General features: G+C 44.4%; 1 protein-coding gene across 1 annotated transcript in view; it reads right to left on the bottom strand.

Moving 5' to 3' along the window:
• setd3 (SET domain containing 3, actin histidine methyltransferase) overlaps positions 1-16,906 on the bottom strand; it is a 109,687-nt gene that overhangs the window by 62,813 nt on the left and 29,968 nt on the right. The window contains exons 2-5 of the mRNA XM_033642720.2: positions 12,897-13,019; positions 7,791-7,883; positions 6,770-6,918; positions 4,483-4,555 (exon numbers count right to left, since the gene is read on the bottom strand). Of these exons, the coding sequence (XP_033498611.2) occupies positions 4,483-4,555; positions 6,770-6,918; positions 7,791-7,883; positions 12,897-13,019 (438 nt within the window). The remainder of the gene's footprint in view (positions 1-4,482; positions 4,556-6,769; positions 6,919-7,790; positions 7,884-12,896; positions 13,020-16,906) is intronic.

Here is a 16,906-nt window from a genome sequence, read left to right as displayed (position 1 = left end):
CACGCGAGAAACAATGAAAGACAATTGAACACACTTTGTGAAAAGTTAATAAAAGCTTTGTAAAAATTGCTGTGATTATCAAAAAACAGCGTGCAGAACTAGAGGCTGGGCGGGGCTTTATGTAGGGGTCTGGCACACACAGGGCATTTGTCCTCAGTATGTGACATGCAGCAGGCACTCATCTCTCGTTGTGCTTGTGTGATTGAAGAAATGTTCGCACTGACAGGCTCACTCTCTATGCTCACACTTTGTTGTTTACTATATATTAAGTATCTCACGACACGAGACGCTACAACAAGTTTAACGGAGCTTCACTTCACTGCTGCATTCTGCCTCACTAAGACTGAGAAACCTGACGCCAATGCATCTTGGCTCATTTGCATACTAAATAGTGATTGGGTGTTTACTGGGGGGAGGGTCTCTGCCGACTGCAGACAGTCACACACAGCCGGCACACAGGACGGAGCGGAGTGGAAACAGATGAGAAAACTTTTCAGTTTTGTGCCTTTTTTGGCAGATTTGATTTGAGGGGGCAAGACATTTGTTTAAAAGGGGCATTGCCCCCTCTTGCTCCTGTGTAGAACCGGCCTTGATCAAGGTGCACGTTAGAGCAGCCTATGGGATGTACATGATGTACATGTAGTGCAAATGACTAACAGCAGCAGATACGGAGTGGTGGAAATGGTTAAAGTAAAGTGAAGTGAAGTGCACAGTGTAAAAACAGACAGTCAGCAGCAGTTTGTAATATAATATAATGATAATAATAATACAACACTGGGGTGCGGATGTAGTGAGTCTATGTGCAAAACAGCAGAGGTAATCTTTATGTGCAGTGGAAGGAATTACAATCCAGGGGCATGGGGCAGAGGGGAGAGGTAGTGGATAGAGTTCAACATCCTGAAAGCCTGGTGGATAAAGCTGTTTGTGAGTTTTGTGGAGTGGACCCGGAGGCTCCGGTACCTTCTCCCCGAAGGCAGGAGGCTGAAGTGGGCGTTTGAGGGGTGGGAAGTGTCACTAGCAATGCTGATAGCTTTGCAGGTGAGGCGGATGTTGAAGATGTCTATGAGGGAGGGCAGAGGGGTACCAATGATTTTGCTGGCTGTATTCACTATGCGTTGCAGAGTCTTCCTTTCTTGGCCAGCGATGTGGTGTTGTTGGTTCAGGAGAGGTCCTCAGAGATGTGCACCCCCAGGAACTTGTTGCTGCTCACCCTCTCAACAGCAGCACAGTCATTGGTCAGTGGGGATGCTGTGGAATTCTTCTCCTGAAGTCCACGACAATCTCTTGTTCAATCTCCACATTGAGGAAGAGATTGTTGTCCTGACACCACTGCACCAGTCGGCTCATCTCACTCCTGTAGTTGGCTTTATCATTGTTGGAAATGAGATCCACCACAGTCGTGTCATCCGAAAACCTGACAATGTGGTTGGTGCTGTGGGTTGGCACAAAGTCGTGGGTCAGCAGTGTGAAGAGCAGTGGGCTGAGCACACACCCCTGTGAAGCCCCTGTGCTCAGCGTGATGGTTTTGGAGGTGTTGCCGCCGACTAGGGCTGCTCAATTAATCAAATTTTAATCTAGATTACGATTTGGGCTGTCAACAATTATGAAAACAAAATAATCGACATAAAACGATTATGCGCTTCCTATCAGTTTACTCTTGTCGTCTTGTGTTGCAAATGAAACGTACCCGGAAGCCGCGCATGTGCAATACCTACCCCTCCCCTCCTCTTTTCACACCACCAGCCAGTCAATTAGGTGAACTACGAGTAATGCGAGGGGCAGGTGATCGTGGAAGATTTCAAAAACAGTGTGTGGAAAATGGCAGAGGGAGAGCGAGAGAGGTTGGTCTGTGTGTGTGTGTGTGTGTGTGTGTGTGTGTGTGTGTGTGTGTGTGTGTGTGTGCGTGCGTGTGTGCGCGCGCATCGGGGCCGAACTCTGCTGTGCGCAATACAGAGAGCAGAGGAGAATTTTAAACGCGCATGTACAGACAGAAATGACATGCCGTCGTGTAAACAATATGTCATCACGTGCGCAGCATAATCGTTTGCATAATCATGATTTCAATTTTGATCAAAATAATCGTGATTATTATTTTTTCCGTAATCGAGCAGCCCTACTACCGACCGGCACATTTTGTGTCCTCCTTGTTAGAAAGTCCAGCACCCAGTTACAGAGAGAGGTTTTAAGTCCCAAGAGTCCAAGATTTTGTATGAGCTGCTGGGGAATGATTGTGTTGAATGCTGAACTGAAGTTTAGGAACAGCATTCGCACGTATGAGTTCTTTGAGTCCAGGTGGGTGAGGGCTGAATGGAGAGCAGCGGAAATGGCATCCTCTATGGACCTGTTTGACCTGTATGCAAACTGAAACGGGTCATGGGAGGGCGGAAAGATGGACTTGATGTTCTGGATGACCAGCCACTCTAAGTATTTCATGATGGTGGAAGTCAGTGCTACGGGCCAATAGTCATTGTAGCTGGATGAGTGGGGCTTCTCTTGAACTGGTATTATTGTGGCGGCTTTTAAACACATGGGAACAATCGCTTGGCTCAGGGAGATGTTGAAGATGTCCGTGAGGACATCCTTGAGCTCCTTGGCACAGTCCTTTAGGGCACGACCAGGTATGTTATCTGGTCAAGCTGCCTTGCGTGGGTTGATCCTGGAGAGGGTCCTCTTTACGCTGGCTGTGGACAGACACACAGCAGGATTGCTGTAAACTCCCTCAGTAGATAGAAAGGTCGGCATTTAATGATAATGAACTCCGCCAGGGAAGAACAGTGTTTGTAAACAACAGCAGCGTTCCGGCACCAGCCATCGCTGATGTAAACACTAACTCCCCCGCCGCGAGTCTTACCTTTCTCCACGAAGACCCGGTCAGCTCGGTAGCATGTTAGTCCAGCTAACTGGATATTGGAGTCCGGGATGTTGTCATTAAGCCATGTCTCCATAAAAATGAAGACACAGCAGTCCCTTACATCACGCTGCGCAGATCATAGGAGCTGTATGTGGTCTGTTTTGTTGTCAAGTGGCCATACATTGGCCATAATGACGGATGGTATCGCTGGTCTGTGTGGGTTAGCTGCTAGCCTAGCCTGGATGCCTCCGCGCTTGCCTCGCTTCTGCTTCCTTTCACACCGCTCCAGCGCCTCCTCTCTGGGTGTGATGTAGCAGGTGGGTCCGGTGATGTAGTAGTCCGGCGGAGAAGTCCCAGACCCTGAGTTCCTCTGTGGCTTTCTGTCCAAGTTGTGATGTTTTGATTTATTTCTTATATCCAGAAAGCAGTGGCGACTGTATCTTCTGTGCAACGTAGACGCTGAACTATGCCCACACTGACGTAAACACAAAGCACAAGAACATTCACTGGAACACACAATTTTAGGCACAAAACTCGGAGAGAGAGGGGCCGCTGCGTCCACGCCGCCATCTTGATCTTGCAATGGCCTATGGGCTGCAACACATTTTTTCATGGATGGATGGATGGATGGATATAGGTAAGAATGAATCATGGATGTACAAATTAAATATTCCATTCTCAGCTGGAGTTCAACTGTCCACTCCAATGCTGTTGAGCATAGCAATGATTTCTTTCCATACTGTGTTTTTTTTTTGACTTCGTTTGATGCCACTTTTCAGGCTGCCAAATAGAACAAGTTGGTTAAACTGGACATGGGATTTTAGCATTTCCAGTCCAGAGAGATTTCTCTTCTTGGCCATATAATGTTGCAAACTCTAGGGGCAGGGCCTCTAAATCGAGAATACATTGGGACGATTGTTTTCAGCTGCCACATTTATCAGCACCTGAACATTTCTACACTGTGATCGGTGAGATACCAACATTTCATGAATGACGCATGAACCCACCTATAAGATGATTTCTGTGCTCGGATGTGCGCTGGTTTGTACGTTAAATTGAAAAATGACGGCCAGTGTGTGTTCTTTGTGTTACAAATGACATTAAATGTTGTTTATCACAAAAACAAATTACATTATCAACAGAAATTGTGAGTGGGTAACATTACAATGGTATTTATTTCTTGAATAAAAAGATTTTAAACTTTCTGATTATACAGCTAATTAAATACTCTTGTATTTAATACCACAACAATCGTTTAACAATTCCTTCATGTTTTACATGATCATCCTGGGACTTGTACGCCTGACAAAGTTGTAAAAATTCAAGTCATCATCTTAAGAAAACATGTAATCAGTGGGAGGTTGGTCCATTATAAGGCATAATAGTCAATTGTCAATGGACTGTGATCTTTTAAAACAGATATTCCAGAGTAACTGGACAAAAAAAAAAAAAAAAATATATATATATATATAAGGTTTTGTTGCAATTCACAAGAATGAGTAGAGACTTAATTTGGTTGTTTGGCTATTTTCCTGTTACACCAAGGATGATTCTTAATTGATCCTGGAATTAGACCATTTTCTTATGGGGCCCAAGGAGCTAGATGTATACTTATAATTTGCAGTCCTTACCCAGTACAGAGTTTTGGGCCGACTCCACAGTCATTAGCATCTTCCGGGGAATCCACAGGAACAGTTCCTCTGCCTACACACACACACACACACACACGCACACGCACACACCAATTGAGGCTGTTGCCAAAAAGGTGCATTATTTAGCTTTAAACATAGCTTAGCTAACACATGGCCCTGAGCCAGAACTGGCCCACTAAAGGCTCTAATCCGGCCCACAGGATGACTTTGCATGCCTAATGTTGTTGCACTTCCCAAGGCCAAGAGTTGCCAGGTTTCAGGAGCAAGTTGAAGTGAGTCGCTGACCTCAGGTAAAATGTTGCTTCAGAGGCTTTTCACCCTGATTAGAATACAGTTCTTTGGAAAAAAACAACAACAAATACTTACCATGGTCAGACTTAAAGATATTAAACATGATGCAAAATATTGTCAATCAGCAGCCTCAGTACAAAAGAATCTGTATCAGACGTCTATCTTAAAAGGTCCAGTGCGCAAGATTCAGGGCCATCTACTGGCAGAAGTGGTATATAATATTCATACCTATGTTTTCATTAGTTTATCATCACCTGAAAATAAGATCTGCTGTGTTTTCTTTACCTTAGAATAAGCTGTTTGTATCTATGCGCCAGTGTTAATTTAATTGTCAAAAGTTTTTCATCAACAACCTTTTTTTCCATGACAAAAATGGGATAATGAGGAGCTAAAATTGACCTTGATAATAAAAACTGAGATGAAATTCATGTTTTTAATTTGTGTTGATGAGACAAGATTTGACGAAAATGTTGACATGAAAAGCAGTGCTCGTAATCATTTTCAAATGCCGCAGGAGCGAGAGGCTGGCAAACTCCAGTAAATAGTCTGCACCAGGATATTTGCTGGCTGCTGAAAGGCAGTGGAGTGAGCAGCCACTGACCGCCAGACTCTGTTGATCCCCGCAGGACTCCACTTAGTTCAGACTGTCTTGAGAAGGTTTATGGGTTGATGCTGTTTGACAGGCAGGTAAGAGGCTCAGTTATCTGTGAGTGTAGCTGTGCTGTAAGTAAACTCATATCAGTTTTCTTTGACAGAGAAGAAAGATTATTTTTTTTATCACCAACTATGTGAGAGGACACGAGTTTAAACCTCCAGACTAACATGTTGCAGATTAAGAAAGAATTCAGGCTTTAATTAAGTTATTTCTCTGCTTCTTAACAGTGAGATGGATAAGTCAGAGTTTACAGTGACCCTGGGTACAAATCCTAGTTGTCTCAGATTAGTTATTTTCGGTGTCAAAGTTTTTGAGAGCATAAATGGAGAGATGTTGAGCTTTTCAAATGATGATCAGTAAGTGTGTGCTTGTAAATCACCCCTTAAACCTGTCAAAAACTGCTGCAGAAATAACAGTTTGTAAGTGTGTAGAAATTAGACTAAACATAGGATAAAAATGACTAAAATATAACTAAAATTACTAACTAATAATTTTTTTTTTTTTAGAATTTTTTTTATATTTTTTTATATTTGATGTATAGTTGTATATTTTTTGTATATTGCATATTCTGTATATTCCAGTTCTTGCCTAAATTTGAGTATATATGTCAATTCTAGTACACTGGGAGCAAGTCTACCGGAGTCAAATTCCTTGTATGTACACACGGACTTGGCGAATAAAGCTGATTCTGATTCTGACTAATACTAAAATAGCTGCCAAAATTAACACTGCCAAGTCTGGAGCGAGTCCTCTTCCACAGAGTCTGCCATGTTGTTCTACAGTAGGGCTGCAAGATATTGGAAAAAACTGACATTGCGATTTTTTAATTTTTGCAATATATATTGCAATATTAAAAAAATACAAGAATTTTCACCAGATGACTTCAATAGCTCTATTTGGAAAGAATTAGGTTGACTGATTGTGACACCATTGTATTCATATATTACCCTTCGATTAATTGAGGCTAAGGTCAATGATCTAACATGTCATACTCCAGTGTTTCGCCTACCATTATATTAGGGGGTCGCCCCAACCCCCAGACGGCACCCACCGGAAAAACTGAGGCATATTGTTGAAACTGAACTTCTTTTTCTTAAGATGTCTCAGACTGTTCATCATCTGCTCTGTAAATGGATGAACATTTTCAAAATGTACTTCTTTACATTAAGGAGAGAGGGAAGTTTGAAGGTGCTGTCATTTATAAGTTATTATAGATAACTGTATTGCTCTTGATTCTGTATTGCACTGGGGGTCAATGGAGTGGTTTTAATACTGTAGAAACTTCAACAGTGTAAGTGCCCACTGCTGAGTTGACCTCACCTTGATGTCTCTAGTGGCCTGCAGGCCGTAGCCCTCCGTACCAAAGTTGGCCACTGTGAAACTGTCACAGGACGCCCCGTTTTCCCGAGCCCAGGACAGCAAGTCTGGAAAGCAGTCCTCTCGGCTGCCCTCAAACAGTATTGACATACCTACACACACACACACACACACACACACACACACCTCTTTTTTTTCCCCCTCAAAAGTCATTCTTGACATCAAATATTACTTATCACCAGGCCCATATGGAACTCCGCAGATTTTACACATACAGATGCTGGTTGTAAAACTCTGAATGTTGTCACTGTCTCCTCCACACTGTAAATGTGTGTGACAATGTGTGTTGTATTCAGTCAGCATTAAAATCAGAGTTAGTGGTGTAGTAGGCTTGTGCCAATTTCCGGTTTAACCGGTTCGGTCCAGTTTAAGAGCTCCACCCGGTTTAATTCACGTCAACTGGATAAACTGGGCCATTTGGCTTTAAATCAAACCAGCTGGAAAATTTTCAAACCGGCACAAGCCTATGGTGTAGTGAGAAGAAATGTCAAAATAAGATTAACTGTTAACAGATATGCAAATATATTTTTTGTTTTCTCTGTTCCACATTGAACTTCCATTTTGTTGATTGACTTTTCCAACAAATGCTTAATTTCTTTTCTTCAAGTATTCATGATTAAATCAAATTTCTGATTCAGAGTTTCTACTAAAATGTACATGGTGGTTCTGTTAGCCTGCTTGAGGTAATTTTAGATTTTAATGTATTGTGTGAGGTTAATTTTTTTCCAAAACAATTGTTATCATAATCACAAATTAATATTGTCTATCACATTATGAAAAAAAAAAAAAAAACATTCTGCAGAATTCCACAGATTTTCATTTAGGATCACTGCTGAAAACAATTAAAAGTGATTCCATTTGGGCCTGCTCATCACTTAGTATTTCTTCATTAGAGTGAAATAAAATGTTAAAAATCATTCATGTGAACAGTAGAAATACTGTGTGCATGGCTGTATACACTCACCTTTCTGTTTCTTGCGGATCTTCTCCACCAAACCTCTGATCTGGATGTACTCCTCCCACTCTTTACCAGCAGAGGGTGCAGCACTGCTGCATTCTGAGGAAGCACACGCTGACCATCAACAACTCAACTCTAGCAATGTAATGAACTGTAAAGCCAACACACACCTTCACCGTGACATGTTAACTTGATTATACAACACATGTCTAAAACATGGCACCACAGAGAGCAAATCAATACTACATCATACAGCTTTTCACAGCGGCGTGTCAAGGGGCTATATTCAACTTATCTTGCATTGTAACACGCATTATGACAACTTAATGTTTATGTTTGTTTATAAATGAAGTGGAGGAGCCTACAAGTGTTTTGTTTAGTTTGTCTCAGAGGCTGCAGAGCGACTCCGCAGCTCCGCTAAGCTGTCTGCTGCTGCTGCGAGAGATCAAATTTCATTGGGGGTGGGGAAAAGTGCGAGGGAGTCAGCAGTCATTCAGTTTGTTGCCCTAACCAAAGATACTGGATTATTACTGTACTATACAGTATAAACTATTCTGTACTATTACTACTATTATTACTATTATTACTGGTTTATCCACCGTCTTTGCCCTAACGTCTTGGTGTCCTTCTGCTTCTTCTTCTTGTGTAACCTTGTGTGTATTGGCGGTTAATACAGCATTACCACCACCTAGTGGATTGGAAGCGCATTACACCTATAATGGGCTTTTATTGGGAAAAATAGCTCCGTGGTAAAATTAGGTATATAATTCGATATATCGGTTCAGTTAGATATTTGGCTTTAAATAAAACCTGTTGGAAAATTTTCAAACCGGCACAAGCCTATATGGGGCAGACCATATTCTCTAATATTGTCTATTTTATCATACTGGCCAGACTGTTGCTCCTCCCATGTACTGTTGCACAGTAAAACACGCCTCAATAGCACCACAATACTATACGTTCATTGATAAAGCACGTAAACATAAGCATAAGCCAGGCAACCCTTTTGATTCATTCAGCCATTCATTTTCCATGACCATTTATCCTGTTGGGGGTCGCAGGGGTGTTGGAGCCTATCCCAGCTGACATTGGGTGAGAAGCAGGGTACACCCTGGACAGGTCACCAGACTATCACAGGGCTAACACATAGAGACAAACAACCATTCATACTTACATTCATACCTACGGGCAATTTAAAATCGCCAATTAACCTGCATGTCTTTGGACTGTGGAGAGAAGCCAGAGTACCAGGAGAAAACCAACGCTGACAAGGGGAGAGTATGCAGACTCCGCAGAGAGGAGTGCCCCAACACCAGGTTTGAACCAGCAACTCTCTTGCTGTGAGTCAACAATGCTAACCACAGCACCACTGTTCCACCAACCTTGCTGACGTGTGTTGTAAAAACTTCTCAAAAGGAAAACATCTTGTTATTCAGTTAGCTTTGAAAAAACATTCCATATCCCTTTAATGTCTACACTAAGAAAAAGGGATTGGAATTTTTTTTTTTTTTTTTCAGTTTTTATGTCCTTGGGCCATCATTAATAGAAATCAATGTTTCTAGTGTAGTGGTTAGAGCACTCATCTTCCATGCGGAAGGTCCAGAGTTCAAATCCTGCTGGGGTTGACGTCAGCAAAAGCATGCGCTCGCAAGAGGTTCCCACCACCGAATCAATCAGGATCAGATTCCTTGAAAGGACAACTTCGGTATTTTTCAACCTGGGCTCTATTTCCCCTTGCGTATGTGTGCGTATGATTCATGGGTACCACTCGTTCTAAAATTGGTTCAGTATTGAGCTGTGAAACGAGCTAAAACGGTAATGGGGGCAAATGCGTCCCGTATAAAAGTGCTTTTTTTCGCCACTGACCGGTTCAGATCGCCAGTGCCATCTCTGTAAATAGCATATGGTAGCGGCCCTGGGGCAGTGGTGAGTGTGAATGAGTGGAGTCAGCTGTCAGTCAGTGTTGGAGCAGAAAGGTGGAAGTTGTCCCCGCTTGGTAATGTAAATGAGCATGTGTGTGTTTTAGCTCGTTTCGCGGCTCAATACTGAACCAATTTTAGAATGAGTGGTACCCATGAATCATACGCACACATATACATGGGGAAATAGAGCCCAGGTTGAAAAATACCGAAGTTGTCCTTTAAGGAGTAACTCTGGAATCTGAGCCAAGTCCTCAAACAGGGGCGCTGCAGATGGGAGGTTCCAGATGAAAAACAGGTTCTAATGTTTATTTATTTTCAAAATACTCCTTAGTTTTTTTTAGTAGTTTTGAAGGCCAAACAGTTGTGAAGTCACTTCATGGTAATTGGAAAAAATTACGTTGGTAGCGTAGTGGATAGTGCCAGCGCCCCATGTACAGAGGTGATGCCTCGCTGGAGCGGTAGCAGGTTCGACTCCGGCTTGCAACCCTTTGCTGCATGTCAACCCCCACTCTCTCTCTCACCCCATTTCAATCTCTCCTGTCCATTAAAGGCAAAAAGCCCCCAAAAAACACAATCTTTAAAAAAAAATAACAATAATAAAATTAAAGTCACACTAATATATTTTTTTGTCATCAAATACAGAACGGACTAATGTTACATACAGTACAGGCCAAAAGTTTGGACACACCTCATTCAATGCGTTTTCTTTATTTTCATGACTATTTACATTGTAGATTCTCACTGAAGGCATCAAAACTATGAATGAACACATGTGGAGTTATGTACTTAACAAAAAAAGGTGAAATAACTGAAAACATGTTTTATATTCTAGTTTCTTCAAAATAGCCACCCTTTGCTCTGATTACTGCTTTGCACACTCTTGGCATTCTCTCCATGAGCTTCAAGAGGTAGTCACCTGAAATGGTTTCCACTTCACAGGTGTGCCTTATCAGGGTTAATTAGTGGAATTTCTTGCTTTATCAATGGGGTTGGGACCATCAGTTGTGTTGTGCAGAAGTCAGGTTAATACACAGCCGACAGCCCTATTGGACAACTGTTAAAATTCATATTATGGCAAGAACCAATCAGCTAACTAAAGAAAAACGAGTGGCCATCATTACTTTAAGAAATGAAGGTCAGTCAGTCCGGAAAATTGCAAAAACTTTAAATGCGTCCCCAAGTGGAGTCGCAAAAACCATCAAGCGCTACAACGAAACTGGCACACATGAGGACCGACCCAGGAAAGGAAGACAAAGAGTCACCTCTGCTTCTGAGGATAAGTTCATCCGAGTCACCAGCCTCAGAAATCGCAAGTTAACAGCAGCTCAGATCAGAGACCAGATGAATGCCACACAGAGTTCTAGCAGCAGACCCATCTCTAGAACAACTGTTAAGAGGAGACTGCGCGAATTAGGCCTTCATGGTCAAATAGCTGCTAGGAAACCACTGCTAAGGAGAGGCAACAAGCAGAAGAGATTTGTTTGGGCCAAGAAACACAAGGAATGGACATTAGACCAGTGGAAATCTGTGCTTTGGTCTGATGAGTCCAAATTTGAGATCTTTGGTTCCAACCGCCGTGTCTTTGTGAGACGCAGAAAAGGTGAACGGATGGATTCCACATGCCTGGTTCCCACTGTGAAGCATGGAGGAGGAGGTGTGATGGTGTGGGGGTGTTTTGCTGGTGACACTGTTGGGGATTTATTCAAAATTGAAGGCACACTGAACCAGTATGGCTACCACAGCATCCTGCAGCGACATGCCATCCCATCCGGTTTGCGTTTAGTTGGACCATCATTTATTTTTCAACAGGACAATGACCCCAAACACACCTCCAGGCTGTGTAAGGGCTATTTGACCAAGAAGGAGAGTGATGGAGTGCTGCGGCAGATGACCTGGCCTCCACAGTCACCGGACCTGAACCCAATCGAGATGGTTTGGGGTGAGCTGGACCGCAGAGTGAAGGCAAAGGGGCCAACAAGTGCTAAACACCTCTGGGAACTCCTTCAAGACTGTTGGAAAACCATTTCAGGTGACTACCTCTTGAAGCTCATCGAGAGAATGCCAAGAGTGTGCAAAGCAGTAATCAGAGCAAAGGGTGGCTATTTTGAAGAAACTAGAATATAAAACATGTTTTCAGTTATTTCACCTTTTTTTGGTTAAGTACATAACTCCACATGTGTTCATTCATAGTTCTGATGCCTTCAGTGAGAATCTACAATGTAAATAGTCATGAAAATAAAGAAAACGCATTGAATGAGAAGGTGTGTCCAAACTTTTGGCCTGTACTGTATATGTAGGAAATACCAAGGGTTCTCAAAGCTAATTTAAGGGTTTTTAAGACCAATTTAATACCACCTAGAATGGAATTTAATGCCTACTTCAAGGCCATGCTGGCAAAAGTGTGAAGGATACATGCAATATCTGTCGATTTTTAGCCTGAGAAATAATTATTTACCAAACCCTTGAATTTAGTAAAACATTTTAATACTCACATTCTTATGTGATTTATACAGCTTTATGAGGCTTGTGTCTGTACTTTAGTAACAATGAATGATAAAAGATATTCATTTGTTGCATTACGAGTCAACAAACTTCCTCAGTCTCAAAATTCTGTCTGCTTGCTTTTTTATTAACAGTATTTACTTATAATTTTACTTTAGTCCTTAATTGTATTTAATATCCTAAAATTATTTTTGATACTTAAATACAGCAAATATCAGATACTATACTATACTTTTTCTTAAGTAATATTCTAAATGGGCAATTTTAACTTCTACCAAAGTCATTTTCTGGTAAGATAACTGTACTTTTACTCAAGAATGGCTTTTAGGTACTTTATCCACCACTGCTGAGAAGGCATACTTTTTAAAGATACACTGACACCTAGTGGACTTTTTTTTAGCTTAACATGCCTAAACCAAATGGTAGAGATAGCTCAATCAGGTTAAGTTTAACATACTTTTCATTAAGATACAGTGACTCAAAATGGGCTCTACCAAACAGTTGAGCAGGACATTACAAGGGGATACACAGTATGCTTTAAAAACAAATAGTGTACATGCCTTCTTTTGTGTGAGTTAGCACAGACAGCTCTGTAACCACTGGAATGTAGAATGAGCGTGTAAAAAAGACTTTTCCCCATGTAAGGAGTGTGAAGGTGCACTGGATGTAAAACTGATGGTAAACATACTCTGCAGCAGTTCAGAGATCAGGTTCATCATCTCCTTGGGGGAAACCACAGTACTGGCTCCTGAGCCTGACTTCTGAATCTTCACTCGACTCTTCTTTCCCATGGTGCTTATGGATGACTGGGCTGAGAAGATAAACCATTATTACTGTTAGCTGTGAAGTGGAAAAAGATAACAGCTGTGAGGAAATGTTGGTCCAGTAGAACAGAAAAGTACAGACAGCATCTTATTTTTTTTTAACAAAATAAATTTACATTTTAAATAAGCCACATTTCTACCAAGCAGTCCGGTATGGTTCAGGTCAGTTCGGTACGCATTTTTTTTTAGGTTTCCACTGTGAAAAGTTGTGGATGGTGCCAGTGGAGCAGTTTCTTAACCTCCCCATTTTTCCATCACTCCTCTTTTGGTGTACCACAGATCTGGTATTAAAAGGTGGAGCCATGAACACTGCAGTGCATTGACTGGTCAGTAGAAGACAGTAACTCAATTAGGGCTGGGCGTTATGGCCTAAAAAAAATTTTTTCACAAAAAATCCGATTCACGATTTAAATCGATTTTTTCCCCTGCTAGTTAAAAAAATATATATTTGCGGCCTGGTAGCACATACCTGGGGTCCAAAACTTTCAGCATGTGAATAAACCCCAGTTTTTCCACGGTAGCCTATATGTGGGCACCATATCTCTTGCAATATACATGGCGACTGCATCTGTGATCGCTTTCCACCGGACCCCTTTCTTATCATACGGCAGTGTTTCCCCTACCATCATATTGGATCACAACAGAAGTCATTTAAGGTTACCTTTCCTATAGAACAGAAGAACCTTGTCCTTTTATTAAACAAACTAAATAGCCTTATCTTACAGGCTGAGCCTGATGTGTGTGGCTTGTGTGTGTGTGTGTGTGTGTGTGTGTGTGTGTGTGTGGGGAACTGTGTATGTGCGTAGTTGATGTGAGCCCACTCTGAACTACGGGAGCCCAGTGTGGAATGGCGGTGGCGGATTTTAAATAGAAACTCGATTTTTGTCGTTGTTGTCCTCCGCTTATCCGGATCCGGGTCGCGGGGGCAGCAGCCTCTACAAAGAAGCCCAGACAGTCCTCTCCCCAGCCACTTCCGTCAGCTCTTCCGCGGGAACCCCGAGGCGTTCCCAGGCCAGCTGGGCGATGTAATCCCTCCAGCGTGTCCTGGGGCGGCCCCGAGGTCTCCTCCCAGTTGGACACGCCCCAAACACCTCCCAAGGGAGGCGTCCGGAAGGCATCCTTACCAGATGCCCGAACCACCTCAACTGGCTCCCCTCGATGTGGAGGAGCAGCGGCTCTACTCCCAGTCCCTCCCGGATGTCCGAGCTCCTCACCCTATCCCTAAGGCTGAGCCCAGCCACCCTGCGGAGGAAACTCATTTCGGCTGCTTGTACTCGCGATCTCATTCTTTCAGTCACTACCCAAAGCTCGTGACCATAGGTGAGGGTTGGAACGTAGATCGACCGGTAAATCGAGAGCTTCGCTTTTTAGTTAAGTTCCCTCTTCACCACAACGGACCAGTTAAGCGCCCGCATCACTGCTGACGCCGCCCCAATCCACCTGTCAATCTCCCGCTCCATCCTACCCTCACTCATGAACAAGATCCCGAGATACTTAAACTCCTCCACCTGAGGAAGGAACTCCCCCCCGACCTGGAGTGGGCAGTCCACCTTTTTCCGGCTGAGGACCATGGCCTCAGACTTGGAGGTGCAAATCCACAAAACACAAGTGGACTGGTTGGGCAAACTCCCATGCCCCCTCCAGCACCCTGGCGAGGGTAAAGAGCTGGTCCACAGTTCCGCGTCCACGTCTAAGGTTCAACTATCGACCAGACCCTCTTCTCCAGCACCCTGGAGTAGACCTTACCAGGTAGGCTGAGGAGTGTGATCCCCCTGTAGTTGGAACACACCCTCTGGTCCCCTTTCTTGAAAATGGGGACCACCACCCCGGTCTGCCACTCCAGAGGCACTGCCCCCGATGTCCACGCAATGTTGCAGAGGCGTGTCAGCCAGGACAGCCCTACAACATCCAGAGCCTTGAGATATCCAGGACGAATCTCATCCACCCCCGCCGCCTCGGAGTTGTTTCACTACCTCAGCAACTTCTGCCCCAGAAATTAGACGACCCACCCCCGAGACCCACGTCTCTGTTTCCTCACTGGAATACATGTTGGTGGGATTGAGGAGCTCCTCAATGTATTCCTTCCACCGCCCGACAATGTCCCCAGTTGACGTCAGCAGCTCCCCGCCCCCACTGTAAACAGTGTGAGCAAGTTGCCGCCTTTCCCCCCTGAGGCGCCGGACGGTTTGCCAGAACCTCTTTGGAGCCGATCGATAGTCTTTCTCCATGGCCTCACCGAACTCCTCCCATGCCTGAGTTTTTGCCTCCACGACTGCCGCTGCTGTGCTCCGCTTGGCCTGCCGGTACCCATCAGCTGCTTCCAGAGACCCACAGACCATGCCCTGTAGGCCTCCTTCTTCAGCCTGATGGCTCCCCTCACCTCTGGTGTCCACCAGCGGGTTCGGGGATTACCGCCGCGACTGGCCCCAGCGGCCTTGCGGCCACAGCTCGCAACTGCCTCCTCGACAATGGCAGAGCGGAACAAGGCCCATTCGGACTCAATATCCCCCTCTGCCCTCAGGACGCGGTCCAAGCTCTCCCGGAGGTGGGAGCTGAAGATCATCTGGACAGGTTCTTCTGCCAGGCGTTCCCAGCAGACCCTCACTGTTCGTTTGGGGCTGCCAGGTCTGCGTGGCGTCTTCCCCCGCCATCTGATCCAACTCACCACCAGGTGGTGATCAGTTGACAGCTCTGCTCCTCTCTTCACCTGAGTATCCAGAACATATGGCCGCAGGTCAAATGATACGACTACAAAGTCAATCATTGACCTGCGACCTAGGCTGTCCTGGTGCCACGTGCACCGATGGAAATCCTTATGTTTGAACATGGTGTTAGTAATGCGACCCGCACAGAAGTCCAATAACTGAAAACCACTCGGGTTCAGATCGGGCAGGCCGTTCCTCCCAGTCACGCCCCTCCAGGTCCCACTGTCATTGCCCACATGAGCGTTGAAGTCCCCCAGCAGAACAATGGAGTCCCCAGTCGGGGCACTGTCCAGCACCCGTCCCAGGGACTCCAAAAAGGGCAGGTACTCTGAACTGTTGTTCGGCGCATAAGCGCAGACAACAGTCAGGACCCGTTCCCCTACTCGAAGGCACAAGGAAGCAACCCTTTCGTCTACCGGGGTAAACCCCAAGGTACAGGCAGAGAGTCTGGGGGCTATCAGAAAGCCCATCCCGGGCCTCCGTCTCTCACCCGGAGCAACTCCAGCGAAGGAGAGAGTCCAACCCCTCTCAAGGACTTGGGTTCCAGAGCCAGAACTATGTGTCGAGGTGAGGCCAACTATATCTAGCCGGTAGCACTCAACCTCTTCCACAAGCTCCGGCTCCTTCCCCGCCAGAGAGGTGACATTCCATGTCCCAAGAGCACTCGATTTTCATTAAAACAAATCGGCCTAAACTACAAATTCGAATTAATCGATAAAATCGATTTATTGCCCAGCCCTAGACTCAATAGAAAACAGTCACTCTTGCTCAGGGTTGAGTTGTGGCTGGTTTTGAAGCATATGTAACCACTGTGGCAAGTCTTACATACATAAGCAGTGTTTCCCATACACTGACGAGACTATGGCGGCCCACCATAGTCTAATTTGCCCCGCCATAGTCTCCAAAAATCAGCCAGATATAAAATGCCTTCGGTAAATGAATGTCACTCTGTAGCGCACCTACTGGAGTGCCTACTAAGAGACTGCAATCTGACATTTTCAGAACAAAATAGCTCATAACAAAACAGGCTGCAATGAGAGTCTCTCTCCATGGGATATTAAAAAATTGCGGGTCTGTGCATTTAGTCCTCAGGCATGCTAGGGGGTTTAGTGTTGCGTGCCTGACGCTACGCAACCCTTTTCTTTTCTTAGAGTGAGGATTAGAATATA

This window comes from Epinephelus lanceolatus, chromosome 15, assembly GCF_041903045.1.
Source record: "Epinephelus lanceolatus isolate andai-2023 chromosome 15, ASM4190304v1, whole genome shotgun sequence".
In the NCBI taxonomy this organism is placed as follows: Eukaryota; Metazoa; Chordata; class Actinopteri; order Perciformes; family Serranidae; genus Epinephelus; species Epinephelus lanceolatus.
This window is presented reverse-complemented; position numbering and strand designations above follow the sequence as displayed.